Source organism: Prionailurus bengalensis, chromosome D1 (genome assembly GCF_016509475.1).
Source record: "Prionailurus bengalensis isolate Pbe53 chromosome D1, Fcat_Pben_1.1_paternal_pri, whole genome shotgun sequence".
Classification (NCBI taxonomy): Eukaryota; Metazoa; Chordata; class Mammalia; order Carnivora; family Felidae; genus Prionailurus; species Prionailurus bengalensis.
Window position 1 is genome coordinate 26719490 of NC_057346.1, and position 12434 is coordinate 26731923.

Sequence of the window (12434 nt, forward strand, 5' to 3'; positions counted from 1 at the left end):
AAGACTCATATTATGGAGCGCCTGGGTGGCTCAGTCGGTTAAGCATTCAACTTCAGCTCAGGTCATGATCTCATGGTTCAGTTCCGCCCCGCGTTGGACTCTGTGCTGAGAGCTCAGAGCCTGGAGTCTGCTTTGGATTCTCTGTCTCCCTCTCTCTCTGCCCCTCCCCCACTCATGCTCTGTCTGTCTGTCTCTCTCTCTCAAAAATAAATACTTTAAAAAGATTCAGATATATCCACAATACCATTATTACACCTTTAAAAAATCTGATAGTTGCTCAATATTATTAAATCTAGTCAAAGTTGAAATTTTCCTAATTGTCTCAAATTTCTTTTTAACAGCTAGCCTACAAATATCTTTACCAACCATGTGTCACGCTTGTGCTAGGCAATAAAGACAAGTTCTATATGACTGTTTTTACCTTCAGAAGTCTAGTAGAGATGGCAGGCACATAAACCAAAAATCACAATAAAACACAAAAAGTGCTATAATAGAGCCATGAACAGAGTTCTAGGGACACCTGACAGAAAATGACTCAACTCTCACTGTGTCCTCCACCCACCTCAGACATTTACTCCCATGGTCATATCCTAGACCTTGTTATCCTCAATAAGTGCAGAGCCTCCCGCCTTACACCAATTCTGTGCATCGTCCACTCTAACGCTATCTCTAGCTTTCCAGCGCACATCCTCAAATACCTGGACTCAACAATCCTTCTATCTCACTACTACCTACAATCTAGTCCTTGTCACCTATTTGCAGTCTTAAGTCTTCTTGATGTTTTCCCTCCCTTCTTTCCACCCATTAAGCAAAGTCGTTCGCTGTCAGCACTCCCTCGTGTATGCTCTTGATTGCCATCCCTGCTCCATCACTTTTGCTGTGTTGCACGCGCTTGGGAGAAACTACTGTGCAATCCAATTCCCCAGCTGCTCTGCACTGACATTATTGCAGCAAATGGAGCTGGAAAATGACACCCAGCATGCTAGTGGTCTTATTTTAATGTCATGACCATGAACCTCAAGGGAGCTCTTACCTTGCGGGCAGTCAGGCTGTACCTCCCTAGAACACTGACTTTCTTACTTTCCTAAATGCCTTGTCACACCATCTCTTCTCTTTTCAAGTCCTGTAAAAGCTGGCAACCCTACATCTGTCCCATCACCCTAGTCCAACGTACTCTCGTTCTTGAACTGAACTGTTGAAATAGCTTCCAGCTGGCCTCCTGTCCTCACTCTTGCTCCAATGAAAGCAAAAGTGACATTTTTTTTATCCAGCATGACATTCCAACACATAAATTCACATCACAGGTACTCCCTGATCAGAACCATTTAAGACTTCTTATCATGCTTAGAATAAAATCCAAATTTCTTACCATTATCCACAAAGCCTACCTGATCTGGCTCCAGCCTACCCCATCCTATATGATTCTCTCTGATTTATTTCTTTCAGACAGTGGAATGAAACCTATGATTTAGTTTGATGAAGAAATCCTACTTCTGAAAAAAAGTTTACAAATCAAAGTTGCAGAATGTGCTATCTTAAGAATTCCTATCCGAGAATCTCAAGTTAGGGGAGATTTAACTGAGGGGGAAGGATCTCCTATTGCTGGGTATCTGGTCATGCTGGAAAAGAAGTAAATAGTAAATGAGGATGGGAGTGGGGCAAAGGAAATGACAGATAAGAAACTTCCCTCAGTAGGGGCACCTGGATGGTCAGTCGGTTAAGCATCCAACACTTGATTTCAGCTCAGGTCATGATCTCACGGTTCATGAGTTTGAGACCCATGTTGGGCTCTCTACGGACAACACAGAGCCTGCTTGGGATTCTCTCTCTTCTCTCTCTCTGCCTCTCCCCTGCTCTCTCTCTCTCTCAAATAAATAAACATTTAAAAGAAGAAGAAGGAAGAGGGGGAGAAGAAGAAGAAGAAGAAGAAGAAGAAGAAGAAGAAGAAGAAGAAGAAGAACGGGAAATAATTTCCCTCAGCAGCCCACCTGATTACCTGTCTATACACAGAAACACTCATTAATTTACAGACAATGAATGTGGACCTTTAAAACTGGAAATGAATGTGGACCTTTAAAAACTGAGTTGGTGAAACTTTCTCCCTCATTATACCTGCTAAACACATCCAGTTTTTCATCATGGGAATTGAGATGCTGCTGCAACTGCTCCGAGCTTATAAATCGGCGGTTACATTCATAGCAGGGCCAATTCTTCTCCTGCTCGCGAAGAACTGTAGTCACAGGAGAGAAATCATAGAGGCTAATGATCAACAGACAGCGATAAACTCAAGTGCCCAGTACCTCCACCAATGTCATCTCACAGGTAGCCCAGTGTTCATAAACATAGTGTCTGCTGTTTACATCACTGTTTTGTGATAAAATCAAAGGCTACAGTTTGACAAAGAGTAGTTGTTAGGATCTTATTTTCTTCTACTTTCATGTATGACATCAAAGAACAAACTCTGTCATACTACCCTTTGACACCTCCCCAACAGACACACACACACACACACACACACACACACACACACACACACAATACCTCACCACACCGGAAAGGCAGAAATGTGCTACAATGGAAATCTGGATTCAGATACCTTAGTGATTCAGATCCAGGTTTTATAATCTGAAGGCACATTTTGTCACAAAAAAAAACCTTAAAAGTCAATGCTCAATAATAAAATGTTACAGTATCTACTAACTATCTACTAAAGTTGATTACTGGCACACCCGATCCCAGCAATTCCACCCCTGAATACACACCCCACAAAAATATACACAAATGTTCACGAAAGACATGTAGAAGAATGTTCACAGTGGCACTTTTCAAATTAGCCCCAAACTGGAAACAACCCTGTTGCATCATAAAGAATTTGGCTGGCTTTTATTCCTGATTCCTGGCAAATTACCTGTAAGTCTTTGGAATTTCCCACGTAATAGGAGTGTTTGTTGTTATTCGTTGTGGTCTTTGACCATACCTGAGTTTCTGCTAATATGAATTAGGATGGGGGCTGCCTGTGCCAGAAAGCTGAGCCATGTGATTACAGGGTTGGGGCTTTGAAACAGGTGGTATCAGCCAGGGAGCAAGAGCTGGAGAGTAAGTTCAATCGTGTGCCCAAATGATTCTATCAACCATTCCTATGTTGTGATGCCTCAATAAAAACTCTGCACACTGAAGCTCAGGAGAGTTTCCCTGGTTGGAAATCACATATCAATGTGCCAAGGAAGTCACATGGCCTAGCGACATGGAAGCTTTGCATTTGGGACCCTCACAAACCCTGCCTTCAGTATGTCTTCATTTGCCTGGTCTTGATATGTGTCCTTTATAATCCTAAGTATAGCACTTTTCTGAGTTCCGTGAGTCACTCTGGTAAATTATCCAGCCTAAGGAGATACTAGCTCCCTAAACTGTAGTTAGTTGGTCAGAAATACAGGTAGCATGGGAACCCCAAGCTTGCAGATAGTGTCTGAAGTGAAGAGAGTCTTGTAAAAGACGTGGCCTTTAACTTGCAAAAACGTAATCTAACCCAGGTAGTGTCAGAAGTGCACTGTGCAACCTAGATTTTCATCTACAGTTAAATAGATAAATGAATTATGGTATATTCATACAAGAGAACACCAAATAGCAATGAGGATGAACGAATTACAATAATATACAACAATATGGATAAATTGCACAAATAAATGTTGAGCAAAATATTCCCAGATATACATCATATAATTCTACTTATATGAAATTTGGTAACAAGCATATTATATCTGTGGTATCAGAAGTCAGGAGATCCATTGCACTTGGGAGTGAAGAAGAATTGGAAAAAGGCACAAGGGACTTCCAAGGTACAGGTCATGTTGTATTTCTTGATCTGAATGCAGGTTACATAGATATGCTCACTTTGTGAAAATTCATCAGGCTGTATACTTATGATTTGTGCATTTCTCTGTATGTAAATTATACTTCACTAATATTTATATCAAAAACAAAGTCAATGCCTGTCTTGCTAATGTCCTCAGAGATGATTAAATCTAGATAGAGATCATCCTCTGGTCTAGGTTCTAATTTAGTATTTGGAGGTTTTCATTATATTAAATACTGTTTTCCAGCACCCACAAAAGAAATGTAAACATGTCCCTGTCGTTTGATCCTAGAATTAGACAGGGATATGTAGCTGGAAAAACAAAACAAAACAAAACAAAAAAATACTGGAATATCATTAGATATATAGAGGTAGAAAAGTTGGAGATTGCATAATGATGTAATATACACAATTTACAATTCATATAGAAAATAGAAAATGGAAAAAAGTCCAATCACCTTTCCTTTCTTCCTCAGAAATGTCATGAATTTTCTGGTTCACAAACTCAGCATAGGATGCAGCATACCACACCTGCAAGAACCAAGTACAGCATCAAGAACTAAAGGACATCACCAGATGTTCTGTGCATGCGTAAATTCTTTCTCCTGCTTGCATAAAACAATTCAGGCTTTCCCACAACCCACAAAAAACAAACAAACAACAAAAAGATCGCACTGGGAGCCGATCTCTTCCACACCAGATGGTCAGTCAGGAAGCTCACATGCCAAGACACACTCACTGTATGTTTTCTTTTTCCTTTTTAAAAAATTGTTTTTGTTACCAGAAAAACCTCACAAGAGATAATATTAATAGTCTCTTCATCAAAATAAAGCATAGCCTTCTGGTTGTTTTATCTGTATGTAAACATGGGTTTTCACACAGCTGGAATCGTAGTGGCTTCCACCCCAACATGTCACCCAATGGCTCTTGCTGGGATCACCAATGAGGATTTCAAACGCTACCACACTCTCCTGAGTCTCCTCCTCCCTCCAATCTCACTGGCTGCTTCTGCTCAGTCTCCTCGTCAGGCTCTTCCTTTCTCAGCTTCCTCAGAGCTTAATCCAAGTCCAGGGCCTTCTTATTTTTCCCTAAAGTGACCACATCTATTTCCAACCAACTCTATGTCAACAGCTCCCAAATTAATATCCCTATCCCAGACCCTCCCTCTCTGTTCCCTCTACATACATTCCATGCCTACCTGGTATTTGGCATGTTTTACAAACAGCTCAAACTTAACATGTCCAGAATTGAATTCTAGATGCTTCCCTATTGCACCCCTACCCCTGGCCATCTTTTTCATCTCAATAAATACCCTGCCTTCCAACCAACTGTTCAGACTTGAAACCTAAATGTATCTCATATTTCTAAGTGTCCTTCTGTCATCCTTCAGCAAGAGCTGTGAACAGCTCAAATGTTCTCCAACTCTGCTTCTCCCACCAAGATGCATGCCAAGATGCGCTCCTGCCTGTTGTTCTAAGAGCCTCCTCTTTTCCACTCTTGCTCCCTCCAATCCATTCTTGACACAGGAGCAGAGAAGGCTTCTAAAAACATAATCAGATTTCATCATTCCCATGCTTAAACAGCTTCTTACTCATAAAAAACATGCCATGTTCGATGACGGTCTCTAAAGGGCTCCATGATCTACTCCATGTCTTCTCACTCTCCCTTAGTGCCTTTCAGCAAGAGGGCCTGCTTGCAGTTTCTCAAACGGGCTAAGGTCTTTCCCACCCCAACCTTTGCCCTTGCTGGTCCACCTTCAGGAGTGTTGGGTTCTTCCCTTTCACCTCCCCTAGCCCTTGTACAGCACTGGCTCCTTCCCATTCCATAGTCCCTCACCTCTTATCATCTCCTCAGTGAGGCCTTCCCTCTCCAGCATTTCTAAATTGGTCCCTTGCCTGCTATATGCTCTTTCTGCACCATTTGTTTCCTTCATAGTTCCTACCACTATTTGATATTACAGTTGACCCTTGAACAACAGGAATTTGAACTGCATGGGTCCACTTACACACAATTTTTTTTATAGTAGAGTACTGCGAATGCACTTTTTCTTCCCTATGACTGTCTTTTTTTTTTTAATACTTATTTATTTTGAAAGAGAAAGAGAGAGGGGGAAGGACAGAGAGGGAGAGAGAATCCCAAGCAGGCTCCACACCATGAGCACAGAGCCTGACATGCGGCTCAATCCCATGAACCCACGAGATCATGACCCAACCCAAAACCAAGAGTCAGACCGCTCAACTGACTGAGCCACCCAGGCACCCCTGCCCACCACTGCCATGATTGTCTTAATAGCATTTTCTTTACTGTAGTTTACTTTATTGTAAGAATACAACATATAATACATACAGTATACAAAATGTATGTTAATCAAGTGTTTATGTTATTGGTAAGGCTTCCAATCAATGGTAGGCTATTAATAGTTAAGTTTTTGGAGAGACAAAAGTTCTGTGTAGATTTTCTTTTTTTTTTTTTAATTTTTTTTTCAACGTTTATTTATTTTTGGGACAGAGAGAGACAGAGTATGAACGGGGGAAGGGCAGAGAGAGAGGGAGACACAGAATTGGAAACAGGCTCCAGGCTCTGAGCCATCAGCCCAGAGCCCGACGCGGGGCTCGAACTCCCGGACCGCGAGATCGTGACCTGGCTGAAGTCGGACGCTTAACCGACTGCGCCACCCAGGCGCCCCTGTGTAGATTTTCAAATGCCTGCGGTGTCAGCACCCCTAGTCCCCGTTTTGTTTAAGGCTCAACTGTATTTGCTTATTTACATCTTTCTGCCCACTTTCCCTCTAGAACACAGGCACCAGTCTGTCTCTTCTTAGTGTCTGAAACAGAGTTTCAGAAGTTCAATATATTAATTGCCAAGTGAATTAATCATGTATAATTGTTATGACATACTATTTTAACTATATGGAAATATTTGAGACCCCATTTTTAATTGTGAAATAATATTCTACAGAATCTGTGTTCTGTAATTTACTTGACCAGGACCTGTAGTTGGATTTTGAGTTTATCATTTTGCTGTTATAAATTCTACCCTATTCCATCAATTCCAAGATGTTTATTTCTCCTATTTTAATATCTCAGACCATCTCACTATCCATGGCATTCTGCAATTACTGCTGTAATGTAGCTTTCTTTCACTACCTGCTCGTTTCTCTTGTACAAACCTGGCCATGCTCTTTACACTGTTTTCACCTCATTCAGTTGTGTGCCCCACCGGCACTCCATGACTTATGACTTATTAACACTTGATAAGAAATGCAAAATAAAGAAAAAAAAGAAAAAAAAAGCCATCTTCCTGAGAATAAATAAAGGAAATGTCAAAGCAATGCAAGGCTGGTGTGATCACCTTGCAGGACTTCTATGAATATACCAAACATCAAATTGTCAGAAACTTCCTACTGACTTAATGAAAAACCACCTAACTTCCAAAAATATGTGTTTTAATTGAGGGAAAAGACATATGGGTTCAGTCAGTGAGAAAGTATAGGGTCAAAACTTGCACAGAAATGCCATCAGTAGTTTGGAAAAATATCCAAGAGGCAACAGTAGATCATTTATTTTAAAAATACCACAGCATCGGGGCACCTGGGTGGCTCAGTTGGTTAAGCGTCCGACTTCGGCTCAGGTCATGATCTCATAGTTCGTGGGTTGTAGCCCCGTGTCGGACTCTGTGCTGACAGCTCAGAAACTGGAGCCTGCTTCGGATTCTGTGTCTCCCTCTCTCTGCCCCTCCCCGACTTGCACACATTCTCTCTCTCTCTCAAAAATAATTTTTTTTTTTAAATACTACAGCATCACGAACACCTTGATGGCACAGAAGACAACAGATAAACAAAATACAAATATCCATGACAAAGTAAAACAGTGATTCTGGGTTTTTTTTAAATGTTATGGGCGTCTGGGTGGTTCAGTTTGTTAAGCACCTGAGTCTTGATTTCGGCTCAGGTCATGATCTCGCAGTTTGTGGGATTGAGCCCCAAGCTGGGCTCTGCACTGACAGCTCAAAGTTTGCTTGGTATTCTCTCTCTCCCTCTCTCCCTGCAACTCCCCCCACCCCCCTGCTCTCTCACTCTCTCTCTCTCAAAACAAATAAACTTAAAAAAAAGTTACACTGTACACAAAGGCAGTTTATACCTTAACCAATTTTCTGCTTATATGTGCCTTTTTAAGTATGCAGAAATATGGTATGATTTCAAAATTATCTCTAAATAAGTCTAACACAGCTCCTGCAATAAGTAGAAAATTACTCTTTTTGGTGATAAAAATAAGCACAGTAACATAGCTTAAAGTGGCAACATATTTTTTCTTAATGGTGTATAAAATAATGGTTCATCTTCAAGTCCTGGGTATCTGAGTCAGTGAAACACGGCATTACAAAATTAGAATGTATCTAGTTCTATCTTTGTTTATAATTATTTTCTCAGACTAATTTTCAAGGACTGGATTTACCAAGCCAAGTACATTTTTACTACACACAGCCAGAAATAATCCCACAAAATACTGAAATTTTGTAACAAATATCCCTATTTTTTAAACCCTCACATTCATTGTACTACATCCATTTATTTTTTGCTAATTAATAAAAATAGTAACTCAGAGTTGCTTTAAGGGTTTTATAATTATCAACATTGAAAAAACATTTTTTAATATTTCTTTACTAGTGATTCCTCCTCCAAATAAAGTCTGTTCCTGGTATTCAGTCATGTGTCTGTGTGGATACCAAAAAGGATAGAGGTGTTTTCTCTGTTTTTTATCTTAAACCTTTTAACGTGTATTACAAATACTTCTCCCACCCTGTTGCTTCCTTTGCATCTGTTGTTTTGGTTGTTCATTACACAGATAGTCTTATTTAATTGTTTCTGTCTGTCTTTACCTCTACAGTTCTCTATCTACTGAGTTAAGAGAGAAAATAATCTCCCTTCCTCAGTCAAGAAGTATTCACTTTGGTATCAAGAATTTACTGCGATGGATAATATGAGATATGAATCTCCTTTCGTATATTTTCTTTGGGGCTAATGAATCATCTATTTGATGGTTTCAAAGACACAGGTTTTGTATAACTTTTGAACAAAGCCTAGGTCTTTGTTCTCCCCCTAAAAAGGTACGTACTTCTCACTCTTACCCCATTGAAGCACTGTGCAATTCAGTATTCATGTACTGATAAAATCATTTCTCACCTCTTTTTTCATTTATATCAAGAATTTTTCCTTAGAATCACAGCAGAATTTTCATTATGTCATCAAGAGTTAATATTTAGACAAATTTCTATAGTTATCCCCCCAAAATATATTCCTGAAATCAGAAGGCAGTGCATAGAATTCTTTGGGTAAAACGAAGTAATCCGGTAAAGAGATCTTGCCTATACATCTACATTTGATTTTATAAGATTTCCTGTTTCCAACCAATTCTGCAGAGTGTATAAATGACATTAAGTGACCCCAACTTTAATCACTCCATCACAAATACCAGTCTGTTCCCCAAACACAACTACCTCTTTACCCATGGGCCTTATTGTAGGCACTGGACAGAACCCAAAGTCATACACTTTTCATTCTGGTGGTGTTTTTTTTTTTAATGTTTATTTTTGAGAGAGAGAAAGTGACCGAGTGGGAGTGGGAGAGGTGCAGAGAGAGAGGGAGACACAGAATCCGAAGCAGGCTCCTGGCTCCGAGCTGTCAGCACAGAGCCTGACGCAGGGCTCAAACCCACAAACTGTGAAATCGTGACCTGAGCCGAAGTTGGACGCTTAACCGACTGAACCACCCAGGCGCCCCTCATTCTTTTTCATTTATGGAATTACCACAGATGTACTGTACACAGCAGGTACTCAATAAGTAAGCAAATTATAAGGAAAGGAACATTTTTATAAGAATCCCACTTCAGAGAAAAAACAAGAAGAAAAGCGTGAAACAATCACTATTTCTGACAAAGGTACCACGGCCCCCAGCACTGTACCTTCAGTTCCTGTTTGGGTTCTACATTCTTTATTGTTGTATAATACACATGGTGGCCATATTGGTAAGCCACCAGGTTCTGCTCCAGGTGATTCTGGGCTGGACGTACGAACATCATCCAGTTACATAGGGTCTCATCAGACAATTCAAACCACAGGTCTTCATGCAAATCCCTGTCTTTTCTGTCCCCTTTCTCAAGAGAAACCTGTAACCAAAGAGAATGTAAAAAGCCACACCAAAAAAACAAACAAAACTTTTAACATGCATTAGTGTAGTAATATACAAAACACTGCTCCTTCAATTAACCATGTATCCTTATTCTTCCTTTTGTATCTAGAAAGGTACAGGCATTGTGTCTTGCCAAATGTAAAAGGAAAAGGACATTTTCTGAGAATTACCTGGCAAAATGTTAAAGTTAACAATCTCACTATAGCTTCAGTTGAGGCTTCATCATTAACTAACACATCAAAAAATGCTGTAAATAAGCCAGGAAATCAAAGCAAAATACTCTCTAGTTCCTTACAAGTTACTTACTTTAGGGATTGAACTGCATTCATTTCTAATGAGTAGCCTAGGGGCACCTTGGTGGCTCAGTCGGTTAAGCGGTTAAGCGTCCGACTTCAGCTCAGGTCATGATTTCAGGGCTTGTGGGTCCAAGCCCCATGTCAGGCTCTGTGCTGACAGCTCAGAGCCTGGAGCCTGCTTTGGATTCTGTGTTTCCCTCTCTCTCTCTGCCCCCCCCCCCCTTCGTTCACACGCTCTCTCTCTCTCTCTCTCTCTCAAAAATAAACATTTAAAAAAAAAATTATGAGTAGCCTAGTGATATGTATTTCTCTTTACAAAGTAACATTCTTTCTTGGAGATCTTGAGCATTCACCAAAGAAAACCTCCCCATGACAACAGCTGATTTCTCAAAAACCACACCCCAAGGGGCGCCTGGGTGGCTCAGTCGGTTAAGCATCTGACTTTGGCTCAGGTCATGATCTCACGGTTGTGAGTTCGAGCCCCACATCTGGCTCTGTGCTGACAGCTCAGAGCCTGGAGCCTGCTTCAGATTCTGTGTCTCTCCATCTCTTGGCCCTTCACCTGCTCATGCTCTGTGTCTCTCTGTCTCTCAATAATAAATAAACATTAAAAAACATTAAAAAAAAAACCACACCCCAAATATTCTCCCTTCCTGCTGCCCTTTCATGGTTCTCCAGAGTGGCTCTCCAAGAAGCAGACAGCGCAGAGGTTGGATAGAAGCAAAAGCATCAAATGTGAAGAACAGAGATCAGTATAAATACACTTTAATATTAGGTGAGCCATTCTTTAACAACAGCTTCAACAGGACAGACCTGTTTCAGAAACTGAAAAGTAGTTTTCCTATTTTAGGGAAATTGTCCTCTCCCAAAAATAAATATTTAAAAAAAAGAAGAAAGAAAAGGAGATTGGGAGACATGGAGAGACACCAGGGATGGGTGCGCACACAGAGGAAAGGCATGAGGACACAGAGAGAAGGAGGCCGTCTACAAACCGAGGAGAGAGCCCTCAGAGGAAACCAACCCCACCAGCACCTGCATGGTGGCCTTCCAGCCTCCAGCGCTGTGAAAAAAAATAAATTTCTGTTCTTGAAACCACCCAGACTGTGGTAGTTGTGACAGCAGCTCCAGCAGACAATACAGCCCCTGAGAATGGCCACCTCTCAGAATAATCCCTGAGGGGGCTGAAACCGCAATCTCCAATTTATTGGTGAGAGAGAAAATGTTTCCCTTCCAAACAAATTCAGCAGGGAAAGAAAATACTAGCAAACAACTCCTATGGAATTAAGAAAATCAGTAGGAAAACATGTGCCTCTTTAAAAGTTAGAGCAAGAGTGAACTATAATAAAGCAGAAATTACCTTCAGATGAATGTAACAGTCTTTCAGCTCGGACTCCCTGACGAGGGGTCCCTCCACAGGGCCAAACTGGGTGCGCTTGGGAATGCGCCTTTTGGAGAACACCCCTCCAAGGAACCTGTCGATGTAGAGGACCAGGGGGAGGCTCGCTCGCGCTCTAGTGAGCACAGGCCGATTGGGGATTGGATGCAAAGGGCCATGCTTTGGGCACACTGAAGAATGAGCGTTATTACACTCTTCACACCCTGCAAAAGAAAGAAAATCTTAAAGTCAAATTCCTGAACATCACCTGATCTCAGGTAAAAAGTTCTAACCTGAAGCCTGCCCCCCCCCCCCGCCAATCTAAGGTTGCAAGCCAAAATCCAATTAACTCCTACAATTATACTACCTGTTCAACTATAATATGCCAGCTTTCATAGACTGTAGACCAATAAAATCCTGTCCCTTTCCTCTAAAATCAGCCAGAATTTGTTTGTGCCTATCAAAAATAATACACAGGCAGTGACTTATTTCTCTACTGGAGATTAAGTCACATAGTAGTCCACTAAATTTACAAATCAATTATAACAGTTCTGAAAAGAAAAAAAGAAGAGCTTATTAGGATAAATGCTGCAAAATCTGGTAAGACAAAATAGGTGAATTCTATAGTATGTAAATTATAGCTCAGTGAAGCTATTTAAAAAACCCTGACAATACCATTTAACCAGTTTCCTCAAAGGGAGTCATGGAAGCCTCATTGTCTGG

At 40.9% G+C, this 12434-nt stretch overlaps 1 protein-coding gene across 4 annotated transcripts in view; it reads right to left on the minus strand.

Moving 5' to 3' along the window:
• The window catches only part of PRDM10 (PR/SET domain 10), a 103164-nt gene that overhangs the window by 35133 nt on the left and 55597 nt on the right, over positions 1 to 12434 (minus strand). For all 4 annotated transcript variants that reach the window (XM_043579821.1, XM_043579822.1, XM_043579819.1 and 1 more), the window contains 4 exons: positions 11694 to 11935; positions 9814 to 10017; positions 4312 to 4384; positions 2113 to 2230 (listed from right to left, as the gene is read on the minus strand). In XM_043579821.1, coding sequence (XP_043435756.1) covers positions 2113 to 2230; positions 4312 to 4384; positions 9814 to 10017; positions 11694 to 11935 — 637 coding nt within the window. The remainder of the gene's footprint in view (positions 1 to 2112; positions 2231 to 4311; positions 4385 to 9813; positions 10018 to 11693; positions 11936 to 12434) is intronic.